The sequence below is a fragment of the Arachis ipaensis genome, chromosome B6, assembly GCF_059453495.1.
Source record: "Arachis ipaensis isolate K30076 ecotype BB chromosome B6, ASM5945349v1, whole genome shotgun sequence".
NCBI classification, from domain to species: domain Eukaryota; kingdom Viridiplantae; phylum Streptophyta; class Magnoliopsida; order Fabales; family Fabaceae; genus Arachis; species Arachis ipaensis.
In genome coordinates, this window is record NC_142441.1 from 10350518 (window position 1) to 10371805 (window position 21288).

Sequence of the window (21288 nt, forward strand, 5' to 3'; positions counted from 1 at the left end):
TGATAATAATGACAGTGAGAATAGATGATCAGTGATAAAAAATAAAATTATAGTGGTGTTATAATTGGTATTAAGAAGAAGAAGAAAAAGAGAAATAATATTTATATTATTTTGTTGTATATTTTTTATAATATAAAAGATAAATTTTTTTCTTTCACTTCTTATAGTTACATTAAATACCAAAAGTAAAAGGTATACAAGAGAGATGTATGTAAAATTAGTACATGCAACATTCCTCGAAGTAAAATTGAAAAAGAAGGGAGTTGTGAATATAAAATTAAAAATACATTTTTAAAAGAAAATTGTTGAAATTGGCTGATATTTGCATATAGAATGGTGTTTCTCTAGTAGTAGGATTGTATATAACAAAATTAATAAGAATACATGCTGTTTATTTGCTTGCAGCACTACAAAACAAAAAAATGAATGTACGAATGATTTCTCTTCCAGTAAATTGATTTATTAAAGGACGGTATAAAATCTCACTGTATACAAAATACGTACACCCACTGCATTATATGTGGTGGGTGAAATTAGGCACCCCCCCCCCCCTCCCTCTTCTTCTCATATGCAGAGAGCCCTGCACCATCTCTGCAGTAGGCTTGTAACCCCTTAATTAAGTTACATTTATTAATTTTGCTTCTGTCATTGTCATTGTCAACTTCACTTCAATATATATGTTTAATAATTTCACTCTTAATTCAATAAAATTTTGTTATAATTTATAATTGTGTGTTGATTGGAAACAGTATCTCCTAAGTTAAAAATATGTAACATAAATACTTATTATAATTTTTAAAGATCAATTCTTATTGGTAGAATTAAATTTGTACATAATTTACATTGAAAGAAATACCTTATGATTAATATAATAGGATATTTATTGAGTGATGAATGTACCTATATTTTTTCATTCACTAGAAAAGAAATGTGTAACATGTCATAAATAATGTATATATATAGATAGAGATGAACTAACATAGATATATACATGTAAGGTGGGACCAAAGGAGTGAAAGAAATTGAAAGAGTGGGGAAGCAAACAGCGTGGGTAGTGGCTATATTTGCGGGTTTACATAGTCATATATAGGTGAGGGGCCCAACCCTTAAAGGAGTCCCCTCAGGCCCCCAAAAGTACTTCCTCTTATCACAAAATAAAATTAATTTTTTATAATTAAGTTAGTTGCTATAATAGTTAATTTATTATTTATTATTCTATTTAAATAAATATTAGAAATTTAAAAATAAAATTTTGATTTATAATAAATTAGTCATTGGTCTGTCAGAATTAATTTTCATATGTTGCTTAATCTTAATTTTTGTATATATATTTTTATCAAGTAGTTTAATCATAATTTTTAATTATTAATTTCTATAATAATAATCTATTATCTATGTAAAGAAAAATGATGTATGTTAATGTATGGGTGCTGGCCTGGAAGAAAGCAAGAAACATGAGAAATATATATTGTAAAGAAGGAATGACATGATTAATTACCGGAAAAAAGGAAAAAAGAGAGAAATTATTGAAGCATGCTAGGTATAATAGAGTAATAGCAGCTAGGAACAAAGTATATAGTTACACGAAACCGTAGTCGACAGATAATGTATCTCGTGGCACAGTTAAAGCCACACGTGCATGAACTTTTCCCGTTCTTCTTCTATCTAACATAGAATGATAATAAGATCACGAAAAGATCTCAGCAGATTGCAACGTATTTTGTTGTTTGTAATTATCCTTTTCTTTCTTTGTTTACTTTGTTGCCTGCTGCTTTTAGGTTTTAATCACCTCACTCATCAGTGATTAAGGTCATTGTTACACTTTATTTCAAATGTATTAAGGTTCCATGTATTAATGTGAATGCTTGCTTGTGTGAGTGCAATTCAAAGAATACAGAAAAGGTATATTTTATTATATATAATCAGATATAAAAGAATATTTTTTATTATTTTCAAGACTTTTATTTTTTATATTATTATTTTCAAGACTTAAATAAATCTAAAGATCTCTTAATGAAATTATAAATTACTTATCTTTTCAATTAATTTGATTTTTATTACTTTTATATATATTTAATAAACAAAACAGTGAATTAATAAACACGAATTGATATACTAATATGTATAAAGAAAAATGTTAAAACCAATAATATTGATTTAAATATAAGACAAAAAACATATAACCTGAAATTCATCATATAGATATACATTGAAAAAGCAGACTAGTCGCCGTCCACCGACTATAAACGTCCACATGAATATTGAATGTTAATATATTTTAAAGTTAATTTAGATATTAACCCTATATTTATCCATTGAATGTTATTATATGGATCTAATCAGGTGCTAAAAGAAGTAAATTAATTAAAACATGTGTTTGACTATGGAAGAACATGTATGTTAGATGTAACATCAGAATAAACCTAACAGCCTCCCTGTGATTTGGTCGGTTTAATTTGCATCCAACAACTAAGACTAGATGATCGGTTCTTTACTTGTTTCTAATTAATATGCGGCTAAGTGAGGCTTCAAAAATATTCTCGTGTATAATGTAATTTGTTCTTGAACCCTCGCTTTGGTATAAATTCTGAGATAAACAGAAAACGAATAAAATGGATTTATACGATATGATAGTGATGTTGTCGTCCTAATTTGCTGGTTATAACATTAAAAGAGTAATCAAATAGAGAAAGAGAGAATCGCGTTCACACACAGATGAAGGTGGTCAAAGGCAAAGGGTTAGTAGTAGCTAGCTAGGTATACGTATGAAGGCGTAAGCGTCTACACATACATATATACCTCCTGCAACCTGTTGGGAGTTGTCCGTACTGAAGAATTACCGGCAAGTGCCGGTGATGAAGCCTTCTTCTTCATCTTCTTTTTGTTGCTTTTTCACATTCACCAGTCACCAGCCACTACTATTACTACTATACATACAAGTTGTCATTTCCACTTTCTAGTTTTAGTTAAGTTTCTATTCCCCTTCCTTCTCCAAAACACTTTCTTCTTCTTTCTTCCAAAACCCAAAATAAATGATGCAGTAGGAATTAATAGATGGAGAAGAAGGAGATAATGATGAGTGTGAAGATGGAAGATGCATCATCGCTATTCAGTTCTTGTTACAGCAACAGCAATAACATTCCATTATGGAGCGTGTTTGATTTGTGTCAAGAAACAGAGGAGAAGGGTTCTTTAGGGTTTATGGATCTACTTGGTGTGCATCAAGACTACTACAACGGTGGTGGTGGTGGTGGTGCTCCTCTGCTTGCTGATAATAATTCTCCATCTCAGGTAGCAGGGAAGGATTCAACAGAAGCTACGACTGTGAAAGAGTGTCCTTCAAATTCAGAGACTCAACAGCAACCTACTCCTACTACTCCAAAGTCAGCTTCACCTCTTTCATCATCTGTGTCCACCACTACTACTGTGGACCAAGCTGCACCGTCATCTCAACACGCCGACAAACTGTATGTGATAATGCCTTAGAAGAAATTAATTAATAAAATAGGAGGGGCTAATTGGGAATTTTTGTGGTATGTGGTGTTATTAGGTTGAAGGCGAAGAAGACAAATGGGAAGAAAAGAGAGAGGGAAGCTCGATACGCGTTCATGACAAAAAGCGAGGTGGATCATCTCGAAGACGGTTACAGATGGAGAAAGTACGGCCAAAAAGCTGTCAAAAACAGCCCCTTTCCAAGGTATATAACTATATATTATATCATCATGCCTTTAATTTTTACTAATTAATAACATAATATACATGGTTCATGCTCATATTTATATAAATATATGTATATATAGGAGCTATTATCGTTGCACCAGTGGATCATGTAATGTGAAGAAGCGTGTGGAAAGGTCTTTCACTGATCCAACAATTGTGGTCACAACATATGAAGGTCAACACACACATCCAAGTCCACTTCTAATGCCTCGCTCTTCATCATCATCATCAATGCCTCAAACCTACTTCTCCCACCAACACTATCTACACCCACATCATCAACAACTCTTATTTAATACATTCCCTTCTCTTGATTTTCCTCCTCCTCCTCCTCCTTCTTCTTCATCTCAGGACACCACCAATAACAATGCATTATTTCCTCTAAGCGACCATGGCCTTCTTCAAGATGTTCTTCCTTCACATATGTTCAAGCAGGAGTAGATAAACATAGATATAGACATGTGATTTATTGCTTGGTTTATTTATGCGATGCTGACTTAGGAAGCTCCATTGGTAGTGGTAGTGGTAGTATATCTTAGTTTCCTTCTCATTTCATGATGGATGATCATCATATATACCTGTGAGATTCCTACTTCATTTATCTATTTTTGCACATATAGACCTTAATTATCATCATATTTATTTACAAACCACTCTAACATGATGGATCCTAAGTTAAAGTTTATTTAATATTATTTTTAGAGAAATTGCATACTCTGAATTTGAAATTACTTGTTACATTGTCATTGCCACATAAAACAACAAAGTTTCCGTTGGAGTGTCTGAGAATGATTAAAAAATAGTACTAGTAGTCTAGTACTGGTACTAAATCCTATTTTGAATCTTCTAGTTTCTGACTCCTCGTTTGTCTTGTATAATTGTTACTTTTTATTGAAGGAATGTGCATTAGTTTCACTGAGGCATAACAGGAAAGAGGGTTAGGTCTAGGTTTTTAAAGGGTAACTACAATTGGTGTGTGAGTTTTGCTTTTTCTTCTGTACCGGGAATCAACGGGTAAAGAATTATAGGGAAATGTGCTTCTATTTTTCTTATGTTTGAAGGATCCGGTGGTGAAAGTTGTGCCCCAAAAAGGTCAATGAGGTAATTAAATGGTGGAGTAATTCAACCATTAACAATCCATTTTAAGATCCTTGAGTTAATGCCTCTTTTTGTCCTACATACGATGCAATCCCCTAGTGGATTTGATTCATTAAAAAGCGGTGACAGCAGGCAATTCAAACAAGAAAAGTTAACACAAAGGAGAAAAACTTCGAAACGGTACCTTTGGATTTGGAGCGTGATAACTAGTCCCCATAGTGGAATACATCTTCATCTTTGATAACGACTCCTCTTTAAGAGACACTAATTATAATTAAACTACTCGCTATAATATTATGATAAAAATTTAGTAATTTACAAGCAGTTATTTAGTTATTCTCAATTATTAATTTTACATTACCTGAATTACGTCTAATATTAATACCCGTTTATTAGTACTATTTCTTGTGAGAAATTATTAGGTGCTCATATTATATTCATACCATTTATTATCGATAATTTCACCCAAAATCCACCATTATTTTGTATGTCTAAGTTTAACACACATGACAATTTACTAGTGACATGAATATAATCCTTTTTAAACACCTAATGATTCATCGTTTAGTTAGGACAAGCAGATTTGAGCAGGTGAGAGTCTCATCTGTGAGAGAATAATTGAAAAGCAAGTTAGATAAGTACACAGAGTTTGTACATGATACGCCACCACCAATTCATTGGTGGTGTGGGGCCCTGCTTTTCAAATTATACGCTCTATACATTGCACCGAATTAAAGTTTTCAAATTGGCATAGAGCAGGGAATAAATTAACAAACTCCATTATACTCTTACGCCTGAATTGTTCAATCCCCCAATAGTGATGCCAATAAAATTTACATAAACACAGTTGACTTGTTCAAACACATCAAACTTTTGGTGGGTGGTAAAAAAAATTGACTACTTTCATAAAAATATCTTCGTAGATTATAACCTTCTACTAATTTATAATACTATTTTTATATAAAATATTTTCATAGAAGTAGTCATTAGAAAATTCCCATCTATTTTCTTGTGCAAAAATTTTTAAATACAACCTCTATTTCAACATAAAAAATATAAAAGACTAACTATAATATAAGCTAATTTAATTAAATTTTTAATTTTAAAATTTAAAAAATTAGAATAATAAAAGATTATTATTATTTTTGTAATAAATACTTTTTTTAACTAATTAGTTCAAATTGACTAAACTTTAGTTGGTTTCTTAGCAGGATCATTTTAATATATAATGGTTTGTTTTCAATATAACTAAAAAAAACCCTAAAAAACCAACTACAATATAAGCAACCACCCACAACAAATCAAAAACCTCAACATGGCATAACCGGAGTTGATGAGTACGTTCAAGTTCAGATTCAGTTCCGTCATAATAGACAATAATTATATGTTGCTATATCTTTCTTACACGTAGACCAAGTTGACAGATTAAATTAAATTTTGGAGTCCCTGGTTTGGTGTGCATGTGGAGCCACATTTGCCCTTTTCAATTCTCTATTTGTTGCAATACACGTACAAAGAAAAAAACACCAAATATTTTTACATGAAAATCAGACAACGGAGCACCAAAAGAAGACAAAAGTTGGTTTGCCTGCCATTAAAATTTATCTCACGTATACAAGTAACACCGCACTCTTTTTCTCTCTACTTTTCTTGTTCGCTGTTTGGGGGTTTACAAAAACCTGAATTTCCCTGCCTCTCAATGTTCCAAGAGTTCAAACCAAATTGTCTAAATCTATAATCCATAATTAGAAATAATTAACCAGTGTTTACCCCTTTTAGATGCACTTTCAATGAGGGAATCAAGGATACACGTATAATAAATTCCCCAACAACAGACTACTAAATTCCAATGAACAAATGAGCCCAAAGTAAAAGGAAAAAAAGAAAAAGGCAAGAAACTCGAGTTTATATTAGTTTATATATTATCTAATCAACATCTAAATAATATAATATTTATTAGAATATATTATATAATATAATTAATTAATTTCTCCGTACATCGCCCAATCTCATTCTAGTTTGTAATAAGTTTTGTAATATAATATAGTTAGTTTTCTGTTTTTTGTTAACTTTCCTATCTTAACTTCTGTTAAATGTTATCTGCTATAAATAACAACCCTTGAAAGAATGTAACATATTGATTCCATAATGAATTTGCAGTTGAGGAAATTCAGCATTTGCTTAATTGCTTCCCTTTCTTCTCTCACGATCATCATCTTCAATTTGTGTAGAAATTTCACACACCTAGTCTAATAAAGTAATAATCAAATGAATAATTGTAAACTAAGTCTGTGTAGAAATTTGTGTAGATAGCATTATTATATTTTTTAACTTTAACCCTTTCCTTACTTCAATAGTTTCAAAGAGAATAGTTGTGAGCTGTAACAACCAATTTTTAGTACGTCATGATCGTATTAAAAGTAAAGCGTTACTAATCTAATTCTTTTTATTATTTATTTAATATTGAGCCTTTACGCGTTAATCTGTCGACAATTTTATTAAAAGGATAAAATCTTTTTATCAAGAACAAATAATACATATTCACATACTTAATATTAATAATATATTATAGTGTTACGTACAAAAGCAACTACAAAACCTATCCCTCTGAATAAAATTTCAAACTAATAAGGCGAGAGGAAAAATAAATTCTATTAACAACTCAATTCTTAGTAGGACAGGAGTGGATAATTATGTCCATTTTATTATTTGCTACACATCAATTCCACAACAGAATACTTACAATCTTCAATAGATAGCTAATAACAACAAATCTCATAATACAAACAAATCTCAAAATACTTACAATCTCATAGTGTGGCTCGAGTGCTTTGGGGTTCCGTTATATGCATGGTCTGTGGACACTTTTAAAAGGATAGGAGGCCAATGGGGTGAAGTAGTTGAGTGTGCTAGAGAGACGGAATCGTGCAGTTCTTTCACGATAGGTCGGGTGCAGATTGATACGTGTATCATGGACGGGATCCAAGAATGGGTTCATATCAATGTTGGAACCCGGGGATATGATGTCTTAGTGAAAGAGATTGGACACGAGGCGTGTGACCTGCACTGTACTGAAAGACTTGGTGATCAAAAGATAACGAACAGTGAGCAAAGAAATCACGGCAGAACGAGCAAGGGGCCAGGAGTGGATTTGTTGCAGCGACATCAATATGATTCATTGGATGAGAGCGTCATGAGGAGGAGATGTTGTTACTGATAACTCGACGAGAGGAAGAAGACAAGGGCAAATTAGGAATTTCACACAGTTTTTTAAATGAATGGCCTGATGACAATAATTACCATAATCGCTTGAAAATCGTAACTGATCAAGTAATTATGGCGATAATCAAGGAATGGCAGATTTTAGGGGAGGTACCGTTACAAGGGAGGAGGCAGGGTCTGAGAGGACAGTCACGTGTGTTTTAAATGGATTAGGAAGGGGGTCCACTAAGGCCAAACATAAAGCAGCTTCCCTAAATACAGTTTGGGTCAGTCACAAAAGCAAGATGGATAAGGGGGTTAAGGGCCAGACAGGCCCAACATCACCTGAAGCAAGCGAATCCGCAACTGGGCCTGAGTTGGGAGATCCGGGTCGGGTGCTGGCCAAACCACGGAACAACGCGAGCGACGGGTGTGGGTGCAGCACTAACAGCAAGCGAACCTTCGAGGATGGCGCAGACAGGTTCGTTGGGGCTGGGTACGGGGGAAGTCAACACTCACTGATTCTTGCCAATAGGTTGCGCCGCAATGTAGCTGCTCCAACTCTCACTAATGAACTTGGGCTGGGAGGGCCGGCGTGTGAAGATCCCATCTCTAAGGATGGCTGTAGGGCGACAGATTCGGTGGCCAGAATTAATTGTAGGGCTAATGAGGATGGAAAACAAAATTAGAAGGGAGCTAGTGATAGGAGAGGATTGATTGTGGTTGATGCAAAGGAAGGCGTGAAGGTAGCTGGCAGCGGCACTCAAGGAAGGCATTGATGGAGGTCAGGTTATTGCTCAAAGTGAGAAGAGATTGGCTGTCGAGCACGGGGAGGATGGAAGTGAAGGAAACGATTGTGGGGACAAGCTAGGAATGTCAGGTACAGAAGACGGTAATGCTCAGCCTTCGAATGTGAAGGAACAGATGCTGGAGAACAGAAGAACCTGGGAGTTGGCAAAGGAGTCAGGCGCCATGCTGTACAATGAGGATGATGACATCATGGCAATACTCCAAGCACAAAATGAAGAAATAGATCAGAAAAGGAAATTAGCAAAGCAGAAGAAGAAACTGAGAGGCTGCAGACCCAAATATAAAAAACATGTGTCTCAGAAGCTTTTTAAATGATTTTTGGTTCTTATAATGTTAGGGGGTTAAGGGGTGATGCGAAGTTTAGCATGGTAAAGAATCTTAAGAATAAACATAGATTAGATCTGTCGGGTTTGATTGAGACTAAAAGGGAGATAGTGACGAGATATGATGTGGCAAGAATATGGGGGCAGGATGGTACGGGTTGGGAATATGTAGGCTTTGAAGGTGCAGCAGGTGGAATTCTATTAATATGGGATGAATCAGTATTTAAATTGAATAACTGCTATAAAGGGAAGAGTTGACTGTGTATTGAATGGGTCCTGGTAAAGAGTAGTTTCAACTGTGCGTTTTTCTTGGTATATGATGCACATGACAGGGATGCGAAGTTGCAGGTGTGGGAAGAGCTGAGCTATATAGCTGGGTTATGCCAGGTGCCGAGTTGTTATATGGGAGATTTTAATGAAATAGTACATGTGGGGGAGCGATAAGGTGCTGGCGGGTTACCTCGGTCTGCCGAAGAATTCAAGGATTGGATACAAGATATGGAGCTAGTGGACCTGCCGCTCACTGATTGTATGTTCACATGGTTTAAGGGACGTTCTTGCAGTCGTATTGATAGATTTCTGGTTATCCTAGAGTGGTTAGAGCAATTTTCGGAGACTCGGGTACAAGGTGGACCAAGGGGATTATCAGATCATTGTCCTATTATAGTAGAAGACAAAAAACAGAGGGGAGGTCCAAGGCCTTTCAGAAGCTTAGATTCCTAGTTTACACATGAAGGATTTCTCAGACTGGTGAAAGAGGAGTGGAGAGGTTTGGGGCAGATTCAGTTCACAGATAAATTGAAGGCGTTGACGATCCCGTTGGGGAGGTGGCATAAGGCCAATTTTAGTGATATGGATAAGAATATTACGACCTTTGAGGAAGAAATTAAGAAGATTGATGATATGGTGAGCAGTGGAGTGTATGATGGAACGATGGAGACTAGACGAAAGGCGCTAGTCACTTGCTGTGAGAGGTGGTATGTGAGAAAAGAGATTCATTGGAAGCAGATGTCTCGATCGCGACAAGCTAAGGAGATGGACAAAAATACAAGATATTTTCACAATATAGCCTCAGCAAGAAGGAGGAATAACAGGATTGATACATTGCTAATCAATGGCAGATTGGTTAGGAATCATGCTAGGATAAAAATTGCTATTAGAAATTTCTATAAGGATTTATATCAACAGGAAGAGTCTCCTATGATGGGCTTTAGGGACGGTCTGGTGGATAGGATAAGTCAGGATGATGCTGTGAAGTTGGAAATGTTGCCGTCTGCTGAGGAGATCAGGGAGGCTGTGTGGGAGTGTGAGTCTTCTAAGGCACCAGGCTGTGACGGGTACAACATGAATTTCATAAAGAGGTGTTAGGACGAGTTAGGGCCAGAATTCACGGCAGCTGTGATTGGGTTTTTTCAGACATCCAGGTTACCAGCGAAGTCCAATATCACTTGGGTGGCACTGGCTCTAAAGTTTGTTGGTGCAAGGGAGATTAAAGACCTGCGACCTATTAGTATGCTTGGGTGTGTATACAAGGTCATTTCCAAGGTATTGGTTAGGATGATGAGACAAGTAATGCCAGAGCTAGTAGGGGAGACCCAGAGTGTATTTGTGAAAGGCAAGAAAATACATGATGGAGCACTCATTGCATGTGAAAATGTAGACTGGCTTAAGCGGAGGAAGGAGGAGGCAGCGATAATCAAGCTAGACTTCCAAAAAGCATATGATAGAGTCAAGTGGAGGTTTGTGGACTTAGTACTGCAAAAGATGGGATTTGGGCTTAGATGGAGATCGTGGGTTATGGAGTGTGTGACGACAGCTTCTATGTCAGTCTTGATAAATGGTTCGCCATCCAAGCCGTTCAAAATGGAAAGAGGATTGCGACAAGGTGACCCACTTTCACCTTTCTTGTTTGTACTGGTTGTAGATGTGCTACATCGGATGATTGGAGAGGCAGTCAGGAACGGCCGTATATCACCATTGTTAGTTGGGAGAGATAGAGTAGAGTTATCGCATCTCCAATTCGCGGATGATACAATCCTATTTAGCCCACCAGAAGAGGAGACTATAAAGAACTACAAGCGACTCTTGAGGTGTTTTGAGCTGATGTCAGGACCTAGCATTAACTTTGACAAGTCAAGCTTGATTCCAGTAAATTGTGACGAGTAGTGGGTCCAGCGCATGTGCCGTTTGTTGGATTGTAAGGGAGGCTCCCTTCTAGTTAAATACTTGGGAATCCCTTTAGGAGCGAATCCGAGGATGGTGAAGACCTGGAAGCCCATAATAAACAAAGTGGAGGAAAAGCTCATCCTGTGAAAAGCAAAAGTACTAAACAAAACTGGAAAGTTGGTGCTAATCAAATCAGTTTTAAATAGTCTACCAGTATATTATCTGAGTTTGTTTAAGATGCCAAAAAGCTGTTGCTGAAAAATTGATCTCCCTACAGAGGGGGTTCCTGTGGAGGAAGGATGATGGAAGTAATGGGATGGCATTAGTTAAATGGGAAGTGGTGCGGCCCCCTAAGAAACTGGGAGGGTTGGGAGTTGGAGATGCTATGATTCGTAACACAGCTATGTTGTTTAAGTGGTGGTCGCGTTTTGCCAAGGAGGACTGTCCATTGTGGAAGAAAGTGGTGTGCTCCTGTAAGAATCTAAATCCTATTGAGCTACTGTCAACTCAAGTGCTACCTACTAGAGGAGGCCCCTGGAAGGATATATGCCAGTTACAATTAATGAATCAACATATAAGGGATAAGATGGTTGCAGGATTGTCCATGGAGGTTGGTGATGGGCGGCGTACTCGTTTTTGGGAATGTATGGTTACTATGTGGATCGTTGAAGGATCGGTTCCCCAGGCTTTTCTCTGTTTCAAACCAATGTAGATCTGTCATAGGGGATTGTGGGTTCTGGGACGGGTTAGAGTGGATTTAGAATTTTCAATAGAGAAAAGAGCTCTTTCAATGGGAGTTGGAACTTCTGAGTCAATTACACGAGGTGTTGAGACCTGTGACACTAATAAATAATAGAGAGGATCAAGTGCTGTGAAAATTTGATAGAAAATGTGTTTTTTCAACTAACTCATTTGTGCAGGTTTGGCAGGAGGAAACAATCTCAGAGGAGGTTACCAGTTACAGCTTCACCAAGACTATCTGAAAAGGTTTAGTTCTACCTAGAGTGGAGCTATTTACTTGGTTTGTTCTGATAGGTAGAGTGAGTACAAAAAGCAGGCTTAGCAGGTTTGGAATTATCAGCCAGGAAGACAATATCCGTGTTTTCTGTAATAATGAGGTGGAGCATGTACACCACCTGTTTTTAGGATGTGGATTTGCCTGGCAGGTATGGAGTGCTTGGATATCGATATTTTGCCGACAGTGGTCTTTTTCTGGTTCAATGAGAGAACATTTCTTATGTTGGACAGAGGAACCGAGGAGAAAGGAGGATCAAGAGCAACGATTGAGATGCTTCTGCGCGATTGTTTGGAACATCTGGTTGGAAAGAAATAGAAGAATATTTCAGAATGAGAGCAAAGGTGTGGAAGAGATAATTAACATGACAGTGATGAGCTTTAACGAATGGAAATGTGTAGATCCCTTTGGTTGTTGATGGCTATGCCGGAGATGACATGTGGACTTTTCTTTGTGTTGTTGTCTCACTATTTCTAAACTTTATGTGCTGTTGTGCTATTGTGTCTGTTAGTACTGTTGCTCCACTGTCTTGTGTTGAGCTTTTACTTTCAAAACAAATACAAACAACTTTAACAAACCAAAAATACAGAAAAAATTACAAGTCAAGAAGCACACACACACACAATTACAGAAACATATATCACAGAGAAGTATGCGCAAACAAGTATGATGCATGTCTGTCCTATGCAGGCCATGAGCTCATGTGTCAGTTGCCTACCCGCTTCCGATATTACCCGGGCACAAGTCCCGGATATGGCTTTCCAAATGCATACACTGTGCATATAAGTCTTACGGCTAGGCCACATACAATGTGACTTTTAAACGTATTGTAATATGCTTACATCTGGAAAACAGTTTGTAATGTGTGGGCGTCCCCACTATACATTTGTCCCAGACCTAAACAAGGTTGGTTATGCTCTCATATGGCAGATAGTCTTTTAAAGTCTTTTTATCTTTGTCCTATGCTCTCTTGTGGCAGAAATTCCTTTAATTAATACATTATCTTCTTTTCTGTGCTCTGCTCTCCTATAAGGCTATAACAGAAATTTTTTAGAACTATTTAGTCTTTGCTCTCTGTTCTCCTGTGACAGAGATTTCTTTAATCATTTTCTTTCTTCTTCTTTTCTTTTCTATTTATCATTCTTTTATTTTCCTTGTTTTGATACCACAAATCATCTTCACACTCTTCTCTCATCTCTCCTTAGATGTTTTATGAAGAGTGAACCATAAGATTCTCAACTTATGTTCATCTTTTTACAACTTTTAAATAAGTTACTATTTAACTCTTCTATTATGTTATAATATAAATTACTAATATATAATATTTTAAAAATACATAGATAATAATCTTAATACTGGAGTAAAAGTAGTATTTTTCTTTATTACTCAAAACTTATTAACTTAAACTTTAAATAATTTTATTACTCAAAACTTATTAACTTAAGCTTTATTATTAAGTTTTTATAAATTATTCTGTATCTCTGAGCTTTTTAAAACATTTATATTTTTACCCGAACAAAATTTGTAAATTATTAAAATATCCTTACATATAATATAATTACCAAAATAAATTTACACCTTTTATAAAATATCTATTTTATCCCTGAACTTCTTAATTATTATAAAAATACCCAAAAATTTATATAATTACAAATTAACTTCGATTTTTATTAAATTACTATTTCAATCTCAAAAATAAATTTTTGTTTCAATACTTATCCCTTTATCAAAGATACAGAACCCCATTCTCAAAATTATTCAAGTTTTCTGCTTAATTTTTAATCTATTTTCGAGCTTTACGGTTACCAATTTTTCACAAAGTTCACTTTAACCTTCCAACCATCAAATTTTGTCAAATTCTCAAGAGTTTTAAACTTAGAAACAGCCCCAAATAAAGCCACAAATAGTTGGTTCTTGGCTGTCCAATGGTAACCGGACCATGATTATTCCAAGAAATCAACAAGATTTAATCACAAATCAAACACGCATAAAATCATCACTCAATTTCAAGCCACAAACATCAAATCAACAATCACACATCAAGAACACATTCAATTATTACAAAATTACAAAACTTTATCTTTGTATGACAGCCACCAAACCAAAACACCAAGAAAGCTTTCTGAATGAAAAATCGAAAAAAAAAAACGTCAAAATCGGCTACTCCACCTTTGAAACTCCTATTTGGCCGAACCATGCATGAAAGATCAGCGGCGCCACTATTGATTTTTTCCAAATAAAAGTGACAACAACTTAAAAAAAATGGAAGATACAAATACTTTAATCGGATTAGATTTTTTATCAGATTACGAAACTAAAAAAATTGAACTTAGAAGCTTTCGGGTGCCATGAAAGCTTTCACGTTCTCTCTCTTTCTCGTCTCCAATTCAATTCGGTGATCATGATGATTAATGAGGTATAATAGTGATTAAATTGATTAGGTGACACATGGGGGTTTGGGTGTCACGATATGGAGGCGTTGAGGCAACGATTCAAATTATAAATATTTTAAACGGATAATTATAAAAATTGGATATATTAAAATACAAGTAATATATACTAGCGGCTCAACAGGCACTTTCAGCCGCTTTTCTATTATTTTTAAGAAATTAATTTTTATATTTTTATTTTAAAATTATAAATTTAATAAAATAAAATATTAAAAAATTTTATTATGTTGTTATTATGTGAAAACAAAAATCAAAATAAAGATTTAAAAATATTATTTATAAAATAAATATTTATAAATATTATTATGTTTATTTATTTATTTTTAATAGTATTTAATTTGAATTAGAGACAAAAAAATTATATTTAAAGTATTCTTTATTTTTATGCATAATTATAATTGATAAAAAATATTTTTTAAAATTTATTATTCATTTTTTAAAATTATCTTTAATTTTATTTTTTTAAATTATTAATTTATATTTTTATTATTGTCTCAATGCCACTATGATATTGCATTGTTCTCCTTTATCGTCTTCTTCTCCTTCCACCTCATCTTCACTCTATGGTTATTAATTATCACCAAATATCATTATCACAACTTTTAATTTTGTCTATCACTTTTATTTATAACCAACTATTTTGTTAAATTTTATAAGTTATTTAAGTTTTACTAAAAATTTTTTTGTGTCTTTTGAATATCTGAATGTATAAAATTATAATTTTTTCTTGATGTGCGTGTTAGTTGTCTTATTTTGTTCGATCAAGAAGAAATTTAAGACAAAAAATATTTAAAATTTTTGTTATATTAACAAAATTTGATGTCAATAATTCTAAAAAATAATATCAAACTATATTATTTTTAACTAAATAATAAAAAAATAAAAATACATCATTGTAAGTTTTTTAATTAATAATTACTAGCGGCTCAACAGGTTCAGCCGCTTTTCTATTATTTTTAAGAAATTAATTTTTATATTTTTATTTTAAAATTATAAATTTAATAAAATAAAATATTAAAAAATTTTATTATGTTGTTATTATGTGAAAACAAAAATTAAAATAAAGATTTAAAAATATTATTTATAAAATAAATATTTATAAATGTTATTATGTTTATTTATTTATTTTTAATAGTATTTAATTTGAATTAGAGACAAAAAAAATTATGTTTAAAGTATTCTTTATTTTTATGCATAATTATAATTGATAAAAAATATTTTTTAAAATTTATTATTCATTTTTTAAAATTATCTTTAATTTTATTTTTTAAATTATTAATTTATATTTTTATTATTGTCTCAACGCCACTATGATATTGCATTGTTCTCCCTTATCGTCTTCTTCTCCTTCCACCTCATCTTCACTCTATGGTTATTAATTATCACCAAATATCATTATCACAACTTTTAATTTTGTCTATCACTTTTATTTATAACCAACTATTTTGTTAAATTTTATAAGTTGTTTAAGTTTTACTAAAAATTTTTTTTGTGTCTTTTGAATATCTGAATGTATAAAAATTATAATTTTTTTCTTGATGTGCGTATTAGTTGTCTTATTTTGTTCAATCAAGAAGAAATTTAAGACAAAAAAATTCAAAATTTTTGTTATATTAACAAAATTTGATGTCAATAATTTTAAAAAATAATATCAAACTATATTATTTTTAACTAAATAATAAAAAAATAAAAATACATCATTGTAAGTTTTTAATTAATAATTATAAATTAAAGACGGAGTTTAATATAGTACCTTGGACAAAAAGTAATCATTGTTATTATCGTATTTGACTACTACTATATAAGTTTTATGTTTATTTTATTATGCACATTAAATAAACTGTACTTTATTATTTTATTTTGCATGTTTTGAAATAATGTCATCGTATTATAAAGGTAAAATTAATTTATCATTTGAATATTATCGCTAAAAAACAGTTACTTAAAGTGAAACGCTAAGTAAAGATAAATAGAAAAATTTTGTAATTAGTTAGAAAATTTTATATCTCTCTCTCTCCAAACTCAATTTTGTTATGAAATTTTTTTTAGGTAAAAATATTTTTAACTTCCTATATAATAAGTATTATTTAAATTATCTAATGCATAAAATGTCACATCTTTTTATTTATCTTCAAAATTAAAGTTAATCTTTGTTACTTTTTCATTTTCTTTTGGTTTTCTAAATTAGCCCATATATTATCAACTTATATCTGTTATTTATGCAATAATTTATCTCTTCTAATAGTTATTCATTAATAAATATTAAATTATCCAAATTTAAATCTATTCTCTTAAACCACTTTTTAATCATCTAGTTTGAATCGTTTGAATAGGAGTTCTTTAGACTCTAAAATTTTTAAAATAAAAAAAACAATAAAATAAATTAAAATGCCTAATAAAATAAAATAATCCAAAAAATAAAAGATATATAAAAAACTAATAAATTAAAAAATCAAAATTAATTAACAAAGTTCTTATCTTATCCATTTTAATGTTATATGGAGTTTGTTCACTTTATCATTGATATGTGCATACTTTTTGTATCTTCTGTATGATAAATACAATATTTTATATAATTAAATATCAAATTCAGTACTCTAAATAATTAATTATTTAGAAAATTAGTATACGAATATTTTAAGAAACACTTGATAGGTGTGACTTTCTTGCATGCATTATATACCAATTAAATAACTAAGCCAATATGCCAAACAAATAATATTGTAAAAGGTAAAATTAATAAATTTTTTTGTAATATAATTTATTTATTTTAGTTTAATTTAAAAATATTTATATACTCAAATTTTAAATACAATATTCTAAGTAATCAAGTATTTTAGAAAATAAAAAAAATTATCCCATTAAAAGCAATTTAAAAAGAAAAATATTAAAAAATATTTATAAAATTTTTTCATCCCATCATTGACAGATAATTAAATACAGACATGTCAAAAAAATAAATAAAATGTACATATAAAATGTAAAGAAACTATTTTTTTTTGTCAAATCAAATTAATGAGAGAAAAAGACATAAGGCAATTTGTCTACGTAAAAAATGGTAACAAATTAAAAAAATTAAAAATAGATTAAAAATATAGATTGAGTAAGTAAATTGAAAAAAAAATTATAACCGCAGTGGAGGAAGACAAAAGAGTAGGATGGAGACAATTCAACTGAGAATGTTAAAGAAAGAAGAAGAAAAACATAAAAAAATACAAAAATAATAATTTTTTTAAAAAAACTACAACAAAAACTCTAATAAAATAATTAGAGTGAAGCTACAGAGTACATTCAGAACAAAACGGTACAAACAAAAACTAAGATAAAACTAAATAAAATATAATTTAAATGAATATCACAAAATATAATAAAATTTACCAAAAATTACTTATCACTATTATTGATGATAATTGAACACTTTCTCCATCATAAATTATTCTTTTGTTCTTTTTGTACATGTTTCTAAAACCAACATTTATCATAATCATAGTCTATTTTAGAAAGTTGTCTAAAAAGTTATTCAAAAGGTGAAAATATTAGAGTTGAGTAAGAGAAGTAAAGAAAATTAAAGAAATGATAAAAAAAAAAAAAGATTATTTAGGTGGAGGATTGAGAAAGAAGTTACGTGTGATTTTTTTTGCAACTGTTAGTGAAATGCATAACTGTAAAATTAGTTTTGGATTATGTTGGCATTTAGCAGGGTTAAAATAGGAAAGAAAATTGGACACCAAACTTGAGGTTTTCGCATTATATATACTAGCGGCTCAACAGGCACTAACGTGCCTGTTCAGCCGCTTTTCTATTGTTTTTAAGAAATTAATTTTATTTCTTTATTAATATATTATTCACTCTTTAAATTTATTAGATAAGTATTTTTTTTTATTTTAATGTTGATGTGACTTTAAATATAATACTCTGTATAATTAATAATTTAAAAATTAAAAAATAATATTATCCCATGTTATGAAGTAATTTAAAAAAGAAAAAATAAATTTAACAAAATATTAGACTTTTTCAATTCATCATTGATAGGTACAGATATATTTAAAAAAATAAAGAATACATATAAGATAAAAAAATTAGTTCTTTTTTGGTAAGAGAAAAAGATAGAACACTATCTTTGTACGTAAAATATTGGAGACAAATTAAAAAGGTAAAAGAATGATGAAAATATTAATTGGGTAAGTAAATTAAAGAGAAAAAAAATATAGGTGGAAGTTATACGTGAATGTAGTAACTATAATAAAACTAAATGAAATTTGTAACGATGGATGTGATGAAAATTGAAATAGATGGTATTGAAGGTAAAAAAATAACGACAGCAAGAGAAATATAACAAAGTGTATTGAGAAGTAAAAAAAAAAGTAGTAGAATGGATGAAATTATAAAAAAAATAAAAAAGATATATTCTTTATGACTACAAAAAAATTCTAATAGAATAATTAGAATGAAGATAAACTGCTAGTCAGACCATTAAAGTACAAACATACTCAAAATAACACTATACAAACAAAAACTAACATAAAATTAAACAAAATATAATTTAAATGAATACTTCAATATAATAAGATCTATACAAAAAACTATTTATCACCCCTGGTTAAACACTTGTTGGCTTCTAATTATTCTTTTTCTCATTTCATATATGGCTATGAAAATAAACTTTTTGACATCGTCTTTACCTAGTTTAAGATGTCACAAAAACTTATTTAAATAATTATTCCGTACAGAGTTTCATAAGATAAAGGAGAATTAGAAAAAAATAAAAAAATAAAAAAAGAGAGATTGTGAGAGTAAAAAATTGAATAGAAGTTATGCGTAAATTTTTGTAACTGTTAGTGAAATTTGTCAGTGAAATAAGTAACCGTAAAATATTTTTGAATTTTTTTAGTAGGGTTAAAATAAGAAATAGAAAATTGGACACCAAACTACCATGTATTGGTATTATATATTGTTATAGATATACAATTGAATATAAAAATATTGTAATATTGAATACCTCCCCTATTTTTAACACTTATTTGTAATCATTCTTAATCTTTCTCTAAATCTAATATGTCAACTTCTATGTCTCTAACTAATAACATTTTTAAGATTTTCTTAAAATTTCATTTAATTTCAAAACAAAATTGTAATTTTTATATTGTTATTTTTTTTAATATTTTTAGAAAATTAATTTTTATGCTTTTAAATTATAAATTTGAGATAAAAAATAAAAATTTTATAAGTTATTTATTTTTTAATGTATAGAATAATAAAATTTAAATTAATTTAAATATGATACTAAAATTATTATGTTATTTTTATATGTAACAATTAAGATAAAGATTTATAAATATTTATAAATTTATTTATTTTTTCAATCTTATTTAATTTGAAGCAGATATAAAATTTAAATTTATAGAACTCTTTTTCTCACATAATTTTAATTACTTTTTTTATTTTATATTCAATATGTTAAATTATCTTTTGTTTCATTATTTTTAAAAAAAATTTAATTTTTATTTTTATTATTTTTTACCATTCTCCATAGTCCATACACATATTTATCATTATTTTTTTTAATTAAGTGAAATAAAGATTGGGAGAGAGTACTATATGTACTCCATAGAACAAAGAAAAAGACAACGTGGGTAGAAGTTATGTGTAGAATAAAAAAGTAACTGTACAAAGAATAAAGAAAAATTAACTAATAATTATATTTTTGACCAAATTTTAAGACGAAAATTATATTAAACACGATTTATCAATAAGATTAAGATAGAAAAGTGAAAATTGGACACTAAACTCTCATATTCCCTTTATATATTGTTATCGATATTTAATTTAAAGTACATTAAAATATTATAATAATATCTATAACAATATTATTTAGGATAATTATGGAAGGTTTATCGAATCAAAACTTAAGAAAAAATAAATTATTATTAATTAAATAAATATACAGGATTCTTACCTATATTTGGATCATTCAGTCTATTACTTGGACCAACTTCACTATTGTTATTAGTATCTGAATATTTAAAAAATTTGTTATTAGCATGAAAATATATTGTAAAAGATAATTCATATTAAATGATATACTAACGGCAAAAATTTATTAATGGGATGTATAACTTAACTGGCACGCCGCCTTCTGGCGAAGTATTGCTGCCTTTGTTTTTCGCTCATGTTTTGTCTTCGTCGCCGCCACACATAGTCTTGCCAAGTCGGTCGACCACTTCCATTGGTATCCTGTCAACGGTAATTAATCAAAACAAACATATAAACATAGTTTCACACTTTTATTTAATGACAAAAAACAAATTATATTAGATGAAGTAAGAAAGATGCATGAAAAGAATGCAGGAGAAGACAGAGGAGAAATAAAGAAAAAATTTTTTATTATGGAGTAACCAGTGAAGTGAGAGAGATTAAGAGAAAAAATTGGGAATAATACAATTGACGCAGTAGTAGTGGAGAATTAAGTAGTAGAATTTTGTAACTGATGCATTAACGTGATTTG

General features: G+C 30.8%; 1 protein-coding gene across 1 annotated transcript; it reads left to right on the forward strand.

Moving 5' to 3' along the window:
* The first annotated feature begins 2688 nt into the window (after nucleotides 1-2688).
* On the forward strand, nucleotides 2689-4486 carry LOC107646061 (WRKY transcription factor 71). Its single transcript, XM_088492141.1, has 3 exons — nucleotides 2689-3467; nucleotides 3551-3697; nucleotides 3801-4486. Exons 1-3 carry the CDS (start codon nucleotides 3055-3057, stop codon nucleotides 4159-4161), a joined length of 921 nt encoding a protein of 306 aa, XP_088348267.1. The 5' UTR covers nucleotides 2689-3054; the 3' UTR covers nucleotides 4162-4486.
* The last annotated feature ends 16802 nt before the right edge of the window (nucleotides 4487-21288 follow it).